This window comes from Saccopteryx bilineata, chromosome 1 (assembly GCF_036850765.1).
Source record: "Saccopteryx bilineata isolate mSacBil1 chromosome 1, mSacBil1_pri_phased_curated, whole genome shotgun sequence".
NCBI lineage: Eukaryota > Metazoa > Chordata > Mammalia > Chiroptera > Emballonuridae > Saccopteryx > Saccopteryx bilineata.
Window position 1 is genome coordinate 152,552,807 of NC_089490.1, and position 16,952 is coordinate 152,569,758.

The following is a 16,952-nucleotide window of genomic DNA, read 5'->3' on the forward strand; positions in this document are numbered from 1 at the left end:
GAGCATGCTGGTTCAAGGACCACAGAGAACCACTGATCTACTTAAATCCAGTTATAGGATTTAAAAATATTAAAGTTGCATCGACGCTAAAGTACCTACTTTGTTCTCAGCATGATCATTCTACCACCACCACCCGCTCCCAGCATATCCTGCCTTAAATTAAAAAGTACAGTGTTACCATGATAGGGATCTTCAGAGTTTTTGTCTAGACTTACTGACAATCCAGTTATTGATTTTCTGGTGTGCTTCTTCACTGCAAAGTACCAGCCACACCTAATGAATACCTGACTAATACTTAAATGAGAAGTGGAAGGGAAAAAACCCACAAACAAAATCCCAAACCGATTTTTAATTATATGAAGAAATTTAAATAATTACACAAGGGTCCTCAAATCGCAGTTAGAAGTCCTAATGTCCGGGAGACCAGTGGCTTAAAAGATCCTGAAAAAGATGAAGGAATGTGTCTATATCCAATCTAAATATAGTTTACAAGTCGCTGTGAAGTTATAGGTCCGTGGGTTAATTCAAAATTGCTTTATGGAGGGTTTACCATTGTAAATGTCGGGATAAAATGAGATCCTCTTGATAATTTAATGCAGCACGGTTTCAAATTTGTATCATCCATGAGGGGAATACAGAGGAGGGGGGATGCATTCGGGGCAACACTAGAATCTATGTAAACACAAGAAATTAAAATCAATTAAAAAAATTGTATCATCTAAATTAGCATCAACTAGCATCACGCCATACTATGATCGTTCCCATTTTACAGATGTGCTAACGGAGAAGGCGGTTGACTAGGCTCGCCTCGGAGGCGTTCAAAAATAGGAATATTAATCTGCAGTTCCAAAACTCATTCCATCACATAGTAACACTACGCGACCAGAAAACCAGAGGGTTCCGGGGGCTCCCTCCTCAGAGCGGGAACCCGCTCCCACACTTCCAGCCTGGGGAGGCGCGGTCAGGGCGGAACTCCAGGAGCCAGGCAGCGCCCCCTGCGGGCCGCAGTGCGCAGGCGCGGCGCGCCCGTCCCGCCCCCGCCCCCCTCCACGTGCAGCGCACACCTCGCACTCCTTCGGCGGAGTTCGCCTCGCGCCTCCCTCCTCCCGCCCCTCGGTCCGGGCCTCCCATTGGCCAAGGACTTCATCCTTCAGCTAGCCGCCTGGCCGGCCTGAGCCACGCCGGAAGACCGGCCCCACGGGAGGCCTCCCGCGCTGTTGATTGGTCCAGGGGGCTGTCAGTCGAGGTGGCGGGCCCAAGTCGGTGGAGGGGGCCCGGGGTCGGTGAGCGACCCGGGCTGGCGGTGGTTTCCGGTTCCGCGGGGCTGGCGGGCGGGCGGGTGGCCGGGAGCGGCGGCGGCGGCGCCTGACAGACAATGAGGGCCGAGGGGAGGCGCTGAGCGGCGGCGGCGGCAGCAGCGGCGGCGAGCGACGCGGGGCCCGGGGGCGGGGCTGGGCGGCAGCCATGGACAATCAGGTGAGGGAGCGGCCGCGCCGCCCCAGCGCAGCCCGCGCCGTCCGCCCGGCCCCCTTCCTCCCTCCCTCCGCCCGGCCGTCCGGCCCTTCTGGGTCCCGGCCTCCCCGCCCCCGCTTGGTGCCCGCCCGCTCCGCTTTGTGTGCGCCCGCCGCTCCCCGGGTCTTTATGTGGGGCAGGGACGCCCCTCCCCCATCCGCGACCCGGGCCTCCCTGGAGCGCCTGGGACCCTCGAGAACCCCGGGCGGGCCCAGCCCAGAGCCCCTTGAGATGCCTCTTGTGACCCCAGTCCGGCCCAGAACCCTGTCGGACGCTTCTCGGGAACCCTACCCAGCCCAGAGATCCCACAGGCGCCCCAGACCTTTTGGGGGAGTCTTTTGGGACCCTGGCCCAACCCAGAGCCCCCTGGGACATCCCTTGGGACCCCAGCCCAGCTTCCCCACAGGCGCCCCTGGGATCCCCTCAAATTTCTCAAACCCAGCCTGTAATCCCTTTCTCCTTTGGATTCAGTCTGGTCTGTGTCTCCTTTCCTTTCTGGACCCTTGGACTTGAGTCCTCTCAAACTCCCTCAGTCCCCAGCCTGCTGCCTTTTCTCTCCCTTAAGCTGGCGTTGAGTCCTCCTGGAATCCCTGGGACCTTGCTTTGCAACCCTCTCCTTCCTCCAACCCGAAGCCTTCTTCCAGGCCTGAACCCTCTCGCCCCTCTGATTCTGCTCCTGCCCCAGCTTGAGTGTCTGTTTCACCTCAAACCCTGGCCGGGGGCTTGGGTCTTTTCCCACAAGGACCCCAGCCTGCCTTTGAGCATCTCCGCCCCCCCCCCCCGCCCCCCTTAGACCTGGGATTGCTGCCTCAGCTCCCTCTTTTTCAGGCCCTGGTCACTCTCCCTGAACACCCAGTGTCTTGGGGGCTGTCTCTTTCACCTTCAGACTCTTTTCTCTTAGACACGGTCCAGGGGCGGATTCTGCTCTGACCTGGAGTCCCCGCACCCATCAGGCACGAAATGCCTCACTTCCCTCAGCTTGGACCCTCTTTGACGCTGAGGCCCTGGTTTGTGCATTTCTACCCCCTCCCCCAATCCGGATCTCTCATCAGTTTGGTTCCTAACCTTTGTTGACCTCCCTTCACACACCTGCGTTTTCCTAGAATCCCAGTGTCTCTCTTCTTACTTTCAAAGTCCCGTACTTTATTCTACTATTCCCTTATGCTGTGACTTTCAGCCCTCTTCTCCCAACACAACTCGTTTTCCCTCCTTCCCCAGCATCTTAGAGCCTCTACATAGAGCCTGCTCCAAATCCTGTGTGGTTCCCTAACCTCTGTAAACTCACTCCAAGGCCCCTCTCCATTCCTTCTGGAAACAGAACCAATTCTGTCAGTTCTGGTAAACCTGGGGCCTTTTTGGCCTCTAGTCTCCCCTTCACCAGCTCTGCATTTTCTCTTCAGTACCAAGGCCCCTTCCCCTCCTCAACTCCAGGACACTGGCCCCTAGCATAGGATCATTTATTTCTTCATCCTCCCTTGCTGTCCCTGGCTTCCAGGGGCTCAAGGCCAGGAAAGGCGGTGTGGGACTGTGGGGGTGGCAGCTGAAATCTCCGCTGTTAGCAAGGGCAGGTTGGGGCGTCCCTGGCTGCTGGCGCCACTGAGGCGGCTCTGTCTGGTAAAGTGCTCTGTCTTGTGAGGTTTCAGGGGTATAGGGCAGGAGACCTTTCCCCTGCCTATCCTGGCTGCCTGTGGTGGCACAGGATCATTGAGGCTTGTGTTTGTGGCACCTTCTCACCATGATTTCCCTTGTGGTTTTGGTGTTACTACCTTTCTCTTCAGAGGGAAGGAAGAGTTTATCACAGTTGACTTGTGGAGTTCTACAGAGTGGTATGAGTTCATTTCCCTTGAAGGGACAGCTTGTTGCCTTCAGTTCACACTGAGTTAAAACAACAAAACAAAATACACTTTAGTATCTGCTTTCAACAAAGCCCGTCTCTAGAAGGGCTTGTTGGGCCCCACACAGGCATGGACTATCGGTCCCACCTTTAACCCCACCTTCTGTTCCCCTGGGAAGATGTCTTAGGCCCAGTGTGCCCATTTCCCTTGGATGGTTGTCATTTATGTGAGTAGAATGGTGAGAATAGGTTGCATTCTTGGTCTGTGACAGTGGACTAGGGCTCACACTTGACAGAGTGAGATCTGCACTGCCCAGTGCTGTGGCCACCAGCACCTGGGGCTCTAAACATAAAAGAGGACCAAAATGAAAAGGCCAGTGCACCAGTCACACCAGCTACATTAACTACTCCTGACCTTTCAGCCCCTTCATGGAGGCAGCATGCAGAGATGGCAGGAAGGTCTGCTGGACAGAACTGGTCTAGATTCTTGCAGAAGTATTTGCAAGTGAACTGGTCCCAAAGGAAAGTATGTGTCACCCTCTAGACCTATTCTCCATCCTGGCTGTGTTTTATGCAAATTTGGGAGAGTACCCAACTAGGTGAATTGGCAGTCTTTTCCAGAATGACTTCTAGTGCCCAGCAAAGGCTTTCAGTTCAGCAGTCTCAGCCTTCCCTTCCTCCTCCAGGATACCTCAAACCCATAAGTGCCTCGGTCTGATGGGGAATGACAGGACTTTCCCCTAAGGGCCCACCAGCTTTGAGAGTCTTTGCTTCTCTATACTTTCTTGTTCTGTTCTCTAGAACTTTCAGCCCAACTAAGAAAGGTGATTCTGCATTTTGCTCTGGTCTCCTAATTTAGCATCGAAATCTTTCCCTATAGGTCAGAAAAGTCTGGTTTCCTCTGTCCTGATCCCAAGCTTGTATTTATCATGTACAATGTCTGTGGGACTTGTATTTTCTCAGGGGAAAAGGGATCACTTACTTTGAGGGGGACAGGTATTTGCCCATTAGGTATATGATTTATCTCCAAGGTTGATGGGAAAGGAAAGGACATAGTTAAAGGCCGAGCAGATGCTGGGAGGTTGGGGAGGGGCTGCCTGGGTACGTGATTTGCCTGGGGAGCTAGAATTGGTGTCAGTGTCAGTGTCTGGTTTGTTCTGTTAGTCAAAGGACCAAGGTGTCCTCCCTTCACAGATGCACTCGGCTTGGCACCTGTGGTGGGTGGCCAATCCACTGAATCACACAGTTGAATTAATGCAAATTCCTCAAAAGATTCTCCTGAGTTTGAATTTGGGAGCAACTGTTTGTGACCATACTCTGTTGTTCCGGAAGGAGAGGTTTGTTTCTAACAGCGATGGCCCATTTTACAGATGTGGAAATGCAGGCCCAGGAAGGCCCCAAGAGGAGTCAAGGCCTGGTGGCATTCTTAGGTAGGTCTGCTCTTTCCCTGAGACCTTGCAGAGAAATGCTTGGAATTGGTCAGAGCACTGATGTGAGGGTGACCAGATTCTCCCCTACCTGGCTCTGAAACTATCTCTTGGAAAGTTAGCATGCCAAGTTTTTGTCCTGAAGTTAATATGTTGTAAAGTACTTGAGGGCAAGGACCCGAGTCCTGTTCCCCTTGATGTCCATGTAACACAGTTTTGCACAAGTTTTGTCTACTCTTGGTTAATAAAAGTATCTCTAAGTATCAGCCCCTTTTAACCAGGCCCACCTGGCTTGGCCACAGTTGCCTTTATTAGAGTTGTGTGCATTTTTTAAAAATATCTCCCCAAATTGCTCCCTGGAAAACTTTGGAGACATCCAGCATATGTGCCATCTGCAGGTCTACAGGCATCTCATATATAATATATGCCCTTTCTCAGGCTTTCATGGCAGGCTGGTGAGGGTCTTTCCTGCCAGTAACCTGAAAACTAATGATTGTAGGTGTATTTGTATATACACATACCTGCACACTTATCTTTAGAGAGTTTCCAGAGAGCATTCATTAAGCTCCGTCTCATCCCTTTGTCATTAACCTTGTGCCCCAGGTGAAAAGGACAAGGCTGGATAGAGCCAGAAGAGAGGTGCAGGTGCTGGTTGCCACGCCCCTGTGTGCCAACAGTTAGAAGACTAGGGCCTCGGTACTGTCCCCATCTGTGGGCAGGCTATCCTCCTCTAGAGGGGATTGTCACGGAGGGACATCCTTTATTTCCTGTCTTTCTCACATTCTCATTCAGTGGCTGCTTCTGAGAGCCCCCACTGGGTTTGGAGGGAAAAAGTTCTGCAAAGAGTATTTTGTCTTGTGTTGCCATCGCTTTATGTGACCAGTACTTTTTCCCATTTCTGTAATGTGTGGACCATGTAGCCAGCATGGGGTCCCGTTGGACTTGAGGGAAAACACTTTTGGGTGCTTTCTCCTCCTGGGAGGGGAGTGAATTGTCACAGCTGAGGGAATTCGATGCAGTAGCCAACTCCAGGCATAATTATGGCACTCACTAAAATGCCAATTCCCAGAGGAAAGGGCATCTGTTAAGGAGATTCCCCACCAGAAAATCAGGGGAAATCTTAGAGAAAAACCTGTTAAAGATCTGCTTTCTGGGGCCCAGGCTGAGGACAGGGTTTGTGGGGTATGGAAAAGATAGATGAAGAAAGCACATTGAGGGGTGGAGCTGTTGGGACCAGGCTGGCTCTTTCCCTTTGCCAGGTGGGAGCTGCTTGAGTCCACATGGGGTTGAGGGACTCTGTGCTCAAGTGAAGAAGTTCCTGGAGAGCTGCCCTCCAGGATCTGTGCTTGGCTTGCAGGACTTTGGAGTTTGGCCTTTGGGTTGCAAATGTCCTCAGCCAGTTGGCCTGCAGAGAAGGTAGTGCCCAACTGGGGCCTTTGGCCCAAGGTTGACTGTCCCCAGATGGCCCCTGGAGTCTTTGTGCTGCTCCATCTCCATCCCTTGTCTTGGGATGATGTCCTAGAAGTCTTGCCTTATTAAGGCAGGCCTGGAATATTCCAGGCTTTTGTTGGGGGAGTGGGTGACAAAGTGGCTCCCAAGATGCTGGGACATGGCAGTAACTGAAGCTAGGTCTCAGAGCCACTTCCAGCCATCCACCCAGAAGGTTCCACAAAGGGCCTCCATGCAGTCAAGCAGTGAGGTTCTTCATTCCAAGGCAGATTAACCTAACCAGCAGTTAACCCCTTTAGCAAGGTACCCTTCCTAGTGAAAGAGCCGATTTGCTTCAATGAATCAATTGATGGAGTACAGGTGGAGCAAGGAAGGGGGCCAGTGGAATCTTTGGAGGTGGAATTGGCTTAACCATGATAATAAATTATGACTTGACAAATCAGAGAAGTTGGCCAGGACTCAGCTTCTTGCTTGCCTCTAGCTCAGTGTAGTTTGAATGTCTTACTGAATTGATGACTTCTAATATAAGAGTCCAGAGTCTTTGTTATTCTACCATTTTTATTGTTTAGAAGATTCCAGCATTCAGGGGAATGATCCTCTCCTGAGGGCCCCATTGTATAGTCATTGGCACCTTGAACCTGGGGTGTGAAGGCTGAGTTGGTGCCAGCCCCCAGGGCACAGATGCCAGCCAGTGAGCTTTGGGTATGGCCTGCCAGCTGCAGAGATGACCAGTGGCTGCTTCAAAATCTTCTTGTTTGTTTACTTTAGCCTCTCGAGTGTATTTTTGGCGCTTCCATTTTCCCTTCTCCAGTGGAACTGTGGTCTTTATTCTTTCACAATAACTGCTTTGACACTCGTGTGCCCTGGATAGGAACCCTACATAATCAGAAACGCTGGGAAGGCAGCCGGATTGATGAATAACAGAATCTGAGATGTCTCATTACAGAGGTCTAAATTCCAAAGAACAAAAAGTCATTTGCCAGTATATTATTGTTGTGATAATATATATTTAGTTTTCCACCTATAACTGTCTCAGTGATCCAGGGATTGCCTCCCAGTTTCTCAGTGTGAAACAGGTTAGAGACAAAGGCAGAGTTTCTTACATACGTGGAAATGTATATGGTGATTACTGCCTTTCAGGATAGGATAATGTAAATATCACTTGGGTTTGCTTATGTTGAATGTTGTCTATATGTAGCACTCCACAGACATACTTATGGTTGATTTGAGCATTACATGTTTATCCAGACATTTAGTCCTGTCTCTAGCTTGTGGTGAAGTATTTCTGCTTGAATATCCCCAATACCGCCTCCTACCATCACAGCAGCATCCCAGCTCCCTGGGTGTCAGTTATTTGAGCCTCCTCAGCTCTTCTCCTCTATCCACTCTGAGGTCCCATGAGTTCTCCTATTTCAGGCTTGACTTAACTTCCTTTTCCAGCTGCATCCTCTGGTTGCCTTCATGTAGGCTTGTTTGTTTGTTCTTTTCTGCCTTCAGCCCAGACTATACAGGTTGCCCAGGCCCATTTACTCACATAATGTGTCCTGACATCAATTGCCTACAATTGACTGTCATTTCTGTTTTGTTAAATCTAAATGCTCCATCCCGATGCCCACCCCACCCTCCAATAGATTTGGTACCAGGAAGTTCTTGCTCTTTTCCCAAGGAGCCCCACAGGAACTGTCCTGTGTGAGGGGAATTCATTCTGTTCTCTTTTTACAGCTACTTGCCAAGTACCCAGAGCCTTCATCAGCTCTTCATCCATCACATTCTTATCTTTACCATTGTCCTTATTGGCTGTTCCTCTTGGAAAGCAACACATTGAACGCATTGATCTAGAAAGGCCCTCTAGTTTGATTCATTTAGTATAGTTGATGCCTCATGTACTGTGGTTCTAAGATAGAGGTTAAAAGGACGAATGAGATTTGGTCATGGGGAGACGGCAACGGACAGCCCAGGAGCAATGGCAGGATGAAGTGGGCACCATGGAAATGGTTGTATACACACAGCATTCAGAAAGGGCTCTGGAGAAAGTAGCAGTGAAGCTGGGGCTTAAGAGATGAGTGGAATTCGATCAGCAGGGAAATGAGTAGGGCACCTAGGCTGCGAGCCAGAAGGATCAGAGGCAGGCAGGAGTGGATGTCCCCTGTGTTTTGGGGTGCTAGTGTCCGTCTAAGTTGGAACAGAGGTGGTGCACATATTCTATTTCTCAGTTCTGATCCTCTTGGGCACATCACCGACTTAGTAACAGCTTCTTTGTGTGTGTGTGCCTTGGAAGGAACCCCCTTGGTATGTGAAACTTACACATGGATTGCAAGATACAATATGACCTCAAAGGGTTAAAAAGTGAAAAATTAGAGTGTCTCAGATTTGAGGAAATGCAAGTGGGAGAGGGGCAGTGTGTTGAGGCATTTGGACTTTATTCTGAGGGTGTGTTGAACCACGGAAGGCTATGAAACAGGGAAAGATAGGATCTGTCTGCCCTGCTTTCATTGCCAATGACTGAGCAGCGAGAGGAGGGTGAAGGGGTGTGTGGAGGATGCTGATGGTGGGACTGAACAGGTGCTGAATCACATTGAAGAGGCAGGTACAGAGGGACTGCAGCCATAAGGATACACATCATCCGTGGTTGGGTAAGAAAGAGGGTGGAAAGTGAAGAGTGGGAGGTTTCTGGTTAGGACCTAAGAGGGTGGTTCTATCAAGGGAGGGCTGGAAAGTCATCACTAGGGAGCTTTGTCTGGAAAGTGTGGCATCCACACCACCCACGACTTGCTTCTGGTTATCTTAGCACTTAGGAACAAGTGTCCACTTGGCCTTTGCTTTCTTTGTATCATTCCTGCATTTGATACTGTGTCAAGCTGTGTCTATGGGAATTGTGGGGTGGCTATTACTGAGGAGATGGCTGTTTACAGGAGATTCCCTTGCGGTGTTTAGACCCCCCTCTGCCAGATGTTGCCAGTGCTTTGAAGTTTTGTGTCCATAAAGTGGAATAGAACTGCATAAGCTACCTTGTATTTTGGGGCAGACAAAAGCATCATGAAGGGCGCCTGACTACCAGGGCAGCAGGTCTACTTGGGACCTGTCCCAGGTGGCTTTACACTTGCCCTCCATTCTTACCATTCTGCTTTTAAATTAAGCCACCATTTGTGTGGATGACTCAGGTGATACCTCTGGTTTCTATTCTCTATTTTCCAGGAGGCATTCTGTAGGATGAGGGAGAATGAAGATGCTTTAATGAAGGAGTGTGGTAGGCTTGACCAGGGAGGCAAGCTGGCAGAGTGGCTATGGGAGCAGACCCTTGGGTGACACACCTAGGCTTGAGTCTGGGCTGTCTTCCCTACCAGCTGACCCCCTGTATGCACTGCTTGGCAGCGCACTCTTGGAGCCTTAGGCTCCTCATCTGTAGAAGGAGGTAATCACACTTTGGGTTGCACAGTTGTGTTCTGGGAAGTTCTGGTGGGGATCCAGCTCCAGACAAGGAGCCATCTCTGAGGAACCAATGTTAGAGCAGATGAATAAACCATTAGCAAGATGAGTTCTGATAGTGAAAAATGCTAGGACAGGATGTGACAGAGTGATGGGAAGTGGGTGATTTTATATTAGGTGGTCAGTAAAGGCTTCCCTGAGATGCCAGCAGTCCACCCAAAACCTCAGTGATGGGAAGGAGCCTGCCATGGGAAGGCCTAGAGCAGGTGTCCCCAAACTACTGCCCGCGGGCCGCAATTTGGCCCCCTAAGGCCATTTATCCAGCTCCCGCCGCACTTCCAGAGGGGGCAACTCTCTCATTAGTGGTCAGTGAGAGGAGCACTGTATGTGGGAACCCTCCAATGGTCTGAGGGACAGTGAACTGGCCCCCTGTGTAAAAAGTTTGGGGACCCCTGGTAGAGGAAGAGCACCCAAAGCAGAGGGAACTGTTGTCAGAGGCCCTGAGGTGGGAATGGAGAGGTCGAAGGGGAGGGTGGAGAGGAGCCGTGGGCCTGGCCTGGGCTTGCTGGGGAGGGAAGCTGTGTAAAGCAGGCACATGGTACTTGTTCCTCATGGACAGCTGGCAGTCTTCTGCTCTGGGCATTGCGCTGACCCTGTGCCTGCTTCTTTCTCCCACCAGTGCACTGTCCAAGTCAAGTTAGAGCTGGGACACCGGGCCCAACTGCGCAAGAAGCCCACCACAGAGGGGTTCACGCATGATTGGATGGTGTTTGTCCGTGGCCCTGAGCAATGTGAAATCCAGCATTTCGTGGAGAAGGTGGTCTTCCGGCTTCATGACAGCTTCCCGAAACCCAAGCGTGGTGAGTGGCCCCTGCCCCCCACCCCCACATACACCAGCTGGACAGCCCCAAAAAGCCAAGTATCTGTGACACTGACCCATTAGAGTTACTCCTTGCAAAGCTGGTGTTCACCTTTCCCCAGAGGCAGTGGGCTTACACTCTGAGGTTCTGGCTTGCACTCCTCAGCATGTTGGTGAGAAGTTGCCCAGCCAGCATTCTGCCCTCTCTGACCCTGTAAAGGTCCTCCCCCTCCCTTCTACTTCTTCTTTAGCCGTCAAGTTCATAGGAGGGAAAATCCAAGGGAGTTGATAACTGACTGTTTCTTATGTCATTATTTAGACTTGGGATCTAAGAAATCTCCAGAGAAAACATATAGTCAGTAGCCAGTGGGTGGGAAAAGGTGAATTATGCCCCCACTTGGTGAGTAATCAGGAAATTGCTTATTGGACCTACATTTGATCAGAGGTGCCATTTTAAGAATTTGTGATATTTGTTGGGGGAAAGAAAAACAAAAACATTAAAGGTGCTCATTTCACCACTGTCTTCCTTTCCTTTGTCACCTCAGACTGATGTTTGATGAGCAGAAATGCATCATTCATGTTTTCACAAAGATTCTGATTTCCTGTGACCTGGCAGTCTGACAGGGCAGAGAGAGGGGATTCACCCAGTATATGGGGCAGAGAACACTTCCTGGGGCATTTGGAAACATAGTTCGTGGCCGTCCTGTGAGCTCTGTGGGGGCCATGCCCGCTTTTCTCACCACTGAGTCCCTAGTGTGAAGACTGGGGTGTCACAGGGGTTCAATAAATATTTCTGGAGTGGTTGTGTTGATAAAGGCCTTTTTTGCTAGCAAAGTACTTCAAGTAGGGGAGCCGCTGCTGTGCTGCTGACCCCTCTGCCTGTGGTGCAGGGTTCGGGGTCCCACGGCTGAGCTGGGAGCCAGTGTGGACAGCTTTAAGCAGAAGCAAGAGCACATCCTGGCCTGGGCCAGCAAGTGGCTGATGGTTGTGGGGAGATGACTTATGTTACAGAAGCAGAAACTTCTGGTTTAGAAGGCAAGGCAACTTGAGATTTCTAGTGGTGTGGTAGTCATTTCTTTTTCTTATGGTTTCTTCCATCAGCTTTCAGCTGTTTATTTCCCTAATTTTTCCTCTCAGAAGTCTGTTCCTCCTCCTCCTTCTCTTAGCCTCTTGGAGGAGAGCAGGCATGTTACTGACAACAGCAGATATCTATAAAATACCTAATAATAATAATAGGTAATACATGCTGCCTATCATGCACTTCCTGCAGGGTCTCAATGCATTTTCCACACAACCTTCTTTTATGGATGGGGAAACAGGCTCAAGGGAGCCAGGTAAGGCTCCTGTGTTTTAAAGCAGGAGTCTGCATACTGGCATGAGGATCTGGTAGTGCTGCCTGTTTCTGTTGGCACTCAGCCATGCCCGTTCACTTGGGGGTCCTCTGTGGCTGCTGTTGAGCTCTGACAGCAGAGTAGAAACTGTGGCTACCCCTTTCTGGTGTACTGAGCTCACTTTGTTTCCCTAGCAGCTTGCACTCCAGCTCTTTCTCCATCTCCCTTGCCTGTCCTGTTCCCTTTTCTCTCAGTGAGCCCAGGATGTTGATTTCCATTCACCTTTAAACTATCTTTCATCTAATAACTTTAGTTATTAGAGAAATGCAAATCAAAACTACAATGAGATACCACCTCACCCCTGTTAGATTAGCTATTATCAACAAGACGGGTAATAGCAAATGTTGGAGAGGCTGTGGAGAAAAAGGAACCCTCATTCGCTGTTGGTGGGACTGTAAAGTAGTACAACCATTATGGAGGAAAGTATGGTGGTTCCTCAAAAAACTGCAAATAGAACTACCTTATGACCCAGCAATCCCTCTACTGGGTATATACCCCAAAACCTCAGAAACATTGATACGTGAAGACACATGTAGCCCCATGTTCATTGCAGCACTGTTCACAGTGGCCAAGACATGGAAACAACCAAAAAGCCCTTCAATAGAAGACTGGATAAAGAAGATGTGGCACATATACACTATGGAATACTACTCAGCCATAAGAAATGATGACATCAGATCATTTACAGCAAAATGGTGGGATCTTGATAACATTATAAGGAGTGAAATAAGTAAATCAGAAAAAAACAAGAACTACATGATTCCATACATTGGTGGAACATAAAAATGAGACTAAGAGACATGGACAAGAGTGTGATGGTTACCAGGGGTGGGGGGAGGGAGGACATGGGAGGGAGGGAGGGAGAGAGTTAGGGGGAGGGGGAGGGGCACAGAGAACTAGATAGAGGGTGGCGGAGGACAATCTGACTTTGGGCGAGGGGTATGCAACATAATTTAATGACAAAATAACCTAGACATGTTTTCTTTGAATATATGTACCCTGATTTATTAATGTCATCCCATTACCATTAATAAAAATTTATTAAAAAAAAAAAACAAAAAAAAAACAACTATCTTTCATCTTTGTCCCCACAGGGTCAGTAACCAAGCAGCTACTAGAAATTATATTAATAATGATCTGCATTTGTCAAGCACTCACTGGTCTTTGTGCTCTGCTCATGACAGCCCTGTGACAGTGTATGTCCCAGAATTCCTGCCAGGTAGATATGGAAACTGAGGGTCAGAGAGGCCCAGTAACCAGCTTATTTATGGGTATGTGGAAGCAGCAGAGACAGCTCTAAACTCCAAGAAAATGGGTGATGAGTGAGGCCTACTTTCTTAAAGTGTCAGTTTGCAGGCAGTTTAAATTAGTTGAATTGTGCTTGTTGCCAAGTCTGCACAAAACGTGTGAAATAGTAAATGCCCTGTTGGCTATTTGTCATGTTGAACAAAACTTAGTTGGATTATACTTTGCCAGTTTTCAGTGAAAAATGGGTCAGTTTAAAGAGCGAGTGAGTTTCTTACAGGACTCTAGGCTCTGAAATTATATGTTATATATTTAAAAAGTATTTTTTAAATCAAGCATATACACATAACAAACTCAATAGAAATGTGCCAAGTGGGAAGTTTCCATTTCCCATGTTATTGCTGGTCACACCACTCCAGGGGCAATCTTTCTAGTTCTTTCTGGGTTGTGTCTTTTTTAAACACCTTAAGTTAGTAAAAGTGAATTGGCTTCTTAGTTAGTGATTTTTATTTTTTTTGAAAAATCATATTTAAAACATTTTTAGAAGATTTTATTTATTGATTTTAGGGGAGGAGAGAGAGGGTGCGAGATCATAGTTGCTTCACTTTAGTTCATTTATTGCTTCTTGTATGTGGCTTGACCGGGTAAGCCTGGGGTTTTGAACCAGTAACCTCAGCATTCCAGATTGACACTCTATCCACTATGCCACCACAGGTCAGGCTTAATTTTTTAAAATTTATTTAGAGAGAGAGAGAGAGAGAGAGAAAGAGAGAGAGAGAGAGAGAAACTGAAACATCCATCTGTTCCTGTATGTGCCCTGACCAGAGATCAAACCTGCAACCTTTGCATAATGGGACGATGCTCTAAGTACCTGAGCTATCTGCCTAGGACAGTTCTTGATTTTCAAATTTAAAAAATGTTAACTTAGGAACATAAAAGGCTAGACTTTATACTATAAGCTTCCAACTCCTTTTATCTATCATTTGCTCTAAATGTTTTATACTTAAGTAATTCATGTTGTGGTGATTGTCTTTGTGATCTTTAATAATGAGCAGACCTGCTTACCTTTTGGATCCTTCACAAAAGCTCCCTTTCACCCTTTTTAGGAAGCCCTCTGGCTGCCAGGTCTAACTCATAGTTTCTTTGCTGAAAACACCTAAACAGCCACATGTTTCTAGCCTTTTTTTCTGTTTTATTTTTTTCTTTAGCACCATTTTTTTTTTCCAAGTGAAAGGAGAGGAGTTAGACAGACTCCCCGCATGCACTCCAACCAGCATCCACCTGGCAACCCCTGTCTTGGGCCAATGTTCAAATCAACTGAGCTATCCTTAGTGCCTGAAGCTGATGCTTGGGCCATCCAAGCTATCCTCAGCACCTGGGCTGATGCTGGAACCAGTTGAGCCAGTGGCTGTGAGAGGGAAAGAGAGAGAAAAGGGGGAGAGAGAGGGGAAGAGAAGCATATGGTCACTTTTCATGTGTGCCCTGACCAGGGATTGAACCCAGGATATCTACGTGCAGGGCTGATGCTCTATCCAATGAGTCAATGGGCCTAGGCCTCTTTAGTGCCACCTTAACATGTTATTTATATTACTTATCTTGTTCATCAGATTTGTATATAGTTTACTGCTGTCTTCTTGGTGCTGGAAGGGTGCAATAGGTGCTATCAGCTTTTGTCAATATCTTCTGACTTTCTGCTTAGGAAGAGAAAGACATCAGCACCCTTGTCTTTCCTTGAATCTTACACCCCTCCTTGACATTTTGACATTGTTAAGGTTGTTGAACTAAAACAGACTTTCACACCTGGATCAGAAATGGACTAAAAATTGGAAACCAGTGAACAGTATTGACTCTGTTCACTGTCAGGCTAGTCAGGATGCCAGGATTTCATTCATCCTCTCTGTGAACTCTGGACCACTGAAAGGAGAACACTCAAGGTCATGTTAAGGTCAAATGGGTTCTTTCTTGATTATTCTTGGTTAAAATTCAGCCCTGTTTACTTTGCTTCATGTTCAGGCCCTGACTTTGCAAATGCCCCTTTGCTTCTCCTTTTTTCTCTTGTTGCATTGTGTCTCCATTATACCTTTACTTTTCTCTATTCTCAGTTATTTCATTTAGTTGATGGATTTTCTCCCCTCTGGATATTTCATTCTGGTTCTCTCTTGTCTTCCTTTTTGTAATCAGGCCACATTTTTAGCCACCCCCCTGAGACACTCTTTTTTACTGTTCTCCTGGGGGATTTATTTGTCACCTTATGTTTTGGTTTATTTTCTTGCTTTTCTGGAGTAATTTCTCACGTGATGTCCCAAGGAGATGGATTACTTGCACAGTTTCCCAAGAAAGGTGTGTGGGAAATAAACTGACTCCTAGTATATTTGAAAGTGCTAGTCTGTTCTCACACTGGAATGATAGTTTGGTTGAATATAATATTCTAGTTTGAGAATTACTGTCATATAGAACTTTGAAAATATTTACTTTGTGGTCTTCAGGAAAGTCTGATGCAGTTGGGTTCTCGTTCTATTGTAGATCACTTGTTTTTTCTTAGAAGCATTTTAAGATATTTTTTAAGAATTTATTTTTATTTATTTATTTTAGAGAGGAGGGAGGGAGAGGAAGAGAGAGAGAAAGAGAGAGAGAGAGAGAGAGAGAGAGAGAGAGAAAGGGGAGAGGAGCAGGAAGCATCAACTCCCATATATGCCTTGACCAGACAAGTGCAGGGTTTTGAACCGGCAACCTCAATGTTCCCAGGTCGATGCTTTATCCACTGTGCCACCAGAGGTCAGGCAAGATATTTTTTAAAACATTGTTTCTGGGGTATTTTTTGACTTTTGTGTTCTTCATTTAGCTCCAGAAAATTTTTTTTGTTGCTTTAACAATTTCCTTTTATTTATTTCTTTTATCTGTTCTCTCTCTCTCTCTCTCTTTTTTTTTTTTTTTTTTTTTTACAGAGACAGACAGACAGGAACGGAGAGATGAGAATCACTAGTTTTTCATTGCGTGTTGCAATATCTTAGTTGTTCATTGATTGCTTTCTCATATGCGCCTTGACCGTGGGCCTTCAGCAGACCAAGTAACCCCTTGCTGGGGCCAGCGACCTTGGGTCCAAGCTGGTGGGCTTTTGCTCAAACCAGGTGGGCCTGCACTCAAGCTGGCGACCTCGGGGTCTTGAACCTGGGTCCTTCCGCATCCCAGTCCAACGCTCTATCCACTGCGCCACTGCCTGGCCAGGCTGTTTTCTCTTTTTAGGATATTTAGTACTTCTCTAGGTCTAAACCTTTTTATCTGTAAAATGGAAACAATTGTATCCGCCTCCAGGTTGTTGTAAGGATTAAATGACTTAGTATGTATCAAGTGCTGAGAGTAATGCTTGGTACATAGTAGATTCTTTATAAATGTTAACTGCTGTTAGAATTTGTTTAATCTGCCGAATTGTTTCTTCGTGTCTCTTTTTTAAAAATATATATTTTTGCTCTACATTCTGGGAAATTTCCTTGGGTCTTTTCTAGTGTTTGCATTAAAGTAAATTTTAGTGCTATATTTGTGCTAAGAGCCCTGTCTTTATTCCTTCATTTTCATTTCGTGGCATATCTTGGACCTGAGGACAATGGCTCTACTTTCTTTCTTGTTTTTTTTTTTTCCACAGGGACAGAGAGAGAGTCAGAGAAAGGGATAAATAGGGACAGACAGACAGGAACAGAGAGAGAGATGAGAAGCATCAATCATAAGTTTTTCGTTGCGACACCTTAGTTGTTCATTGATTGCTTTCTCATATGTGCCTTGACTGTGGGGCTACAGCAGACTGAGTAACTAAC

The 16,952-nt window shown here is 47.5% G+C and overlaps 1 protein-coding gene across 5 annotated transcripts in view; it reads left to right on the top strand.

The window, feature by feature from the left end:
* Positions 1-1,252: 1,252 nt before the first annotated feature.
* Positions 1,253-16,952, top strand: part of MLLT1 (MLLT1 super elongation complex subunit) — a 75,732-nt gene continuing 60,032 nt past the window's right edge. For 2 of the 5 annotated variants that reach the window (XM_066274568.1, XM_066274577.1), the window contains exons 1-2: positions 1,254-1,476; positions 10,328-10,508. In XM_066274568.1, the coding sequence (XP_066130665.1) occupies positions 1,465-1,476; positions 10,328-10,508 (193 nt within the window). In that variant the 5' untranslated portion in view covers positions 1,254-1,464. Of the gene's footprint in view, positions 1,477-4,716; positions 4,777-10,327; positions 10,509-16,952 lie in introns of all 5 variants that reach the window. The other 3 variants (XM_066274587.1, XM_066274559.1, XM_066274550.1) reach the window with 3 other exon arrangements.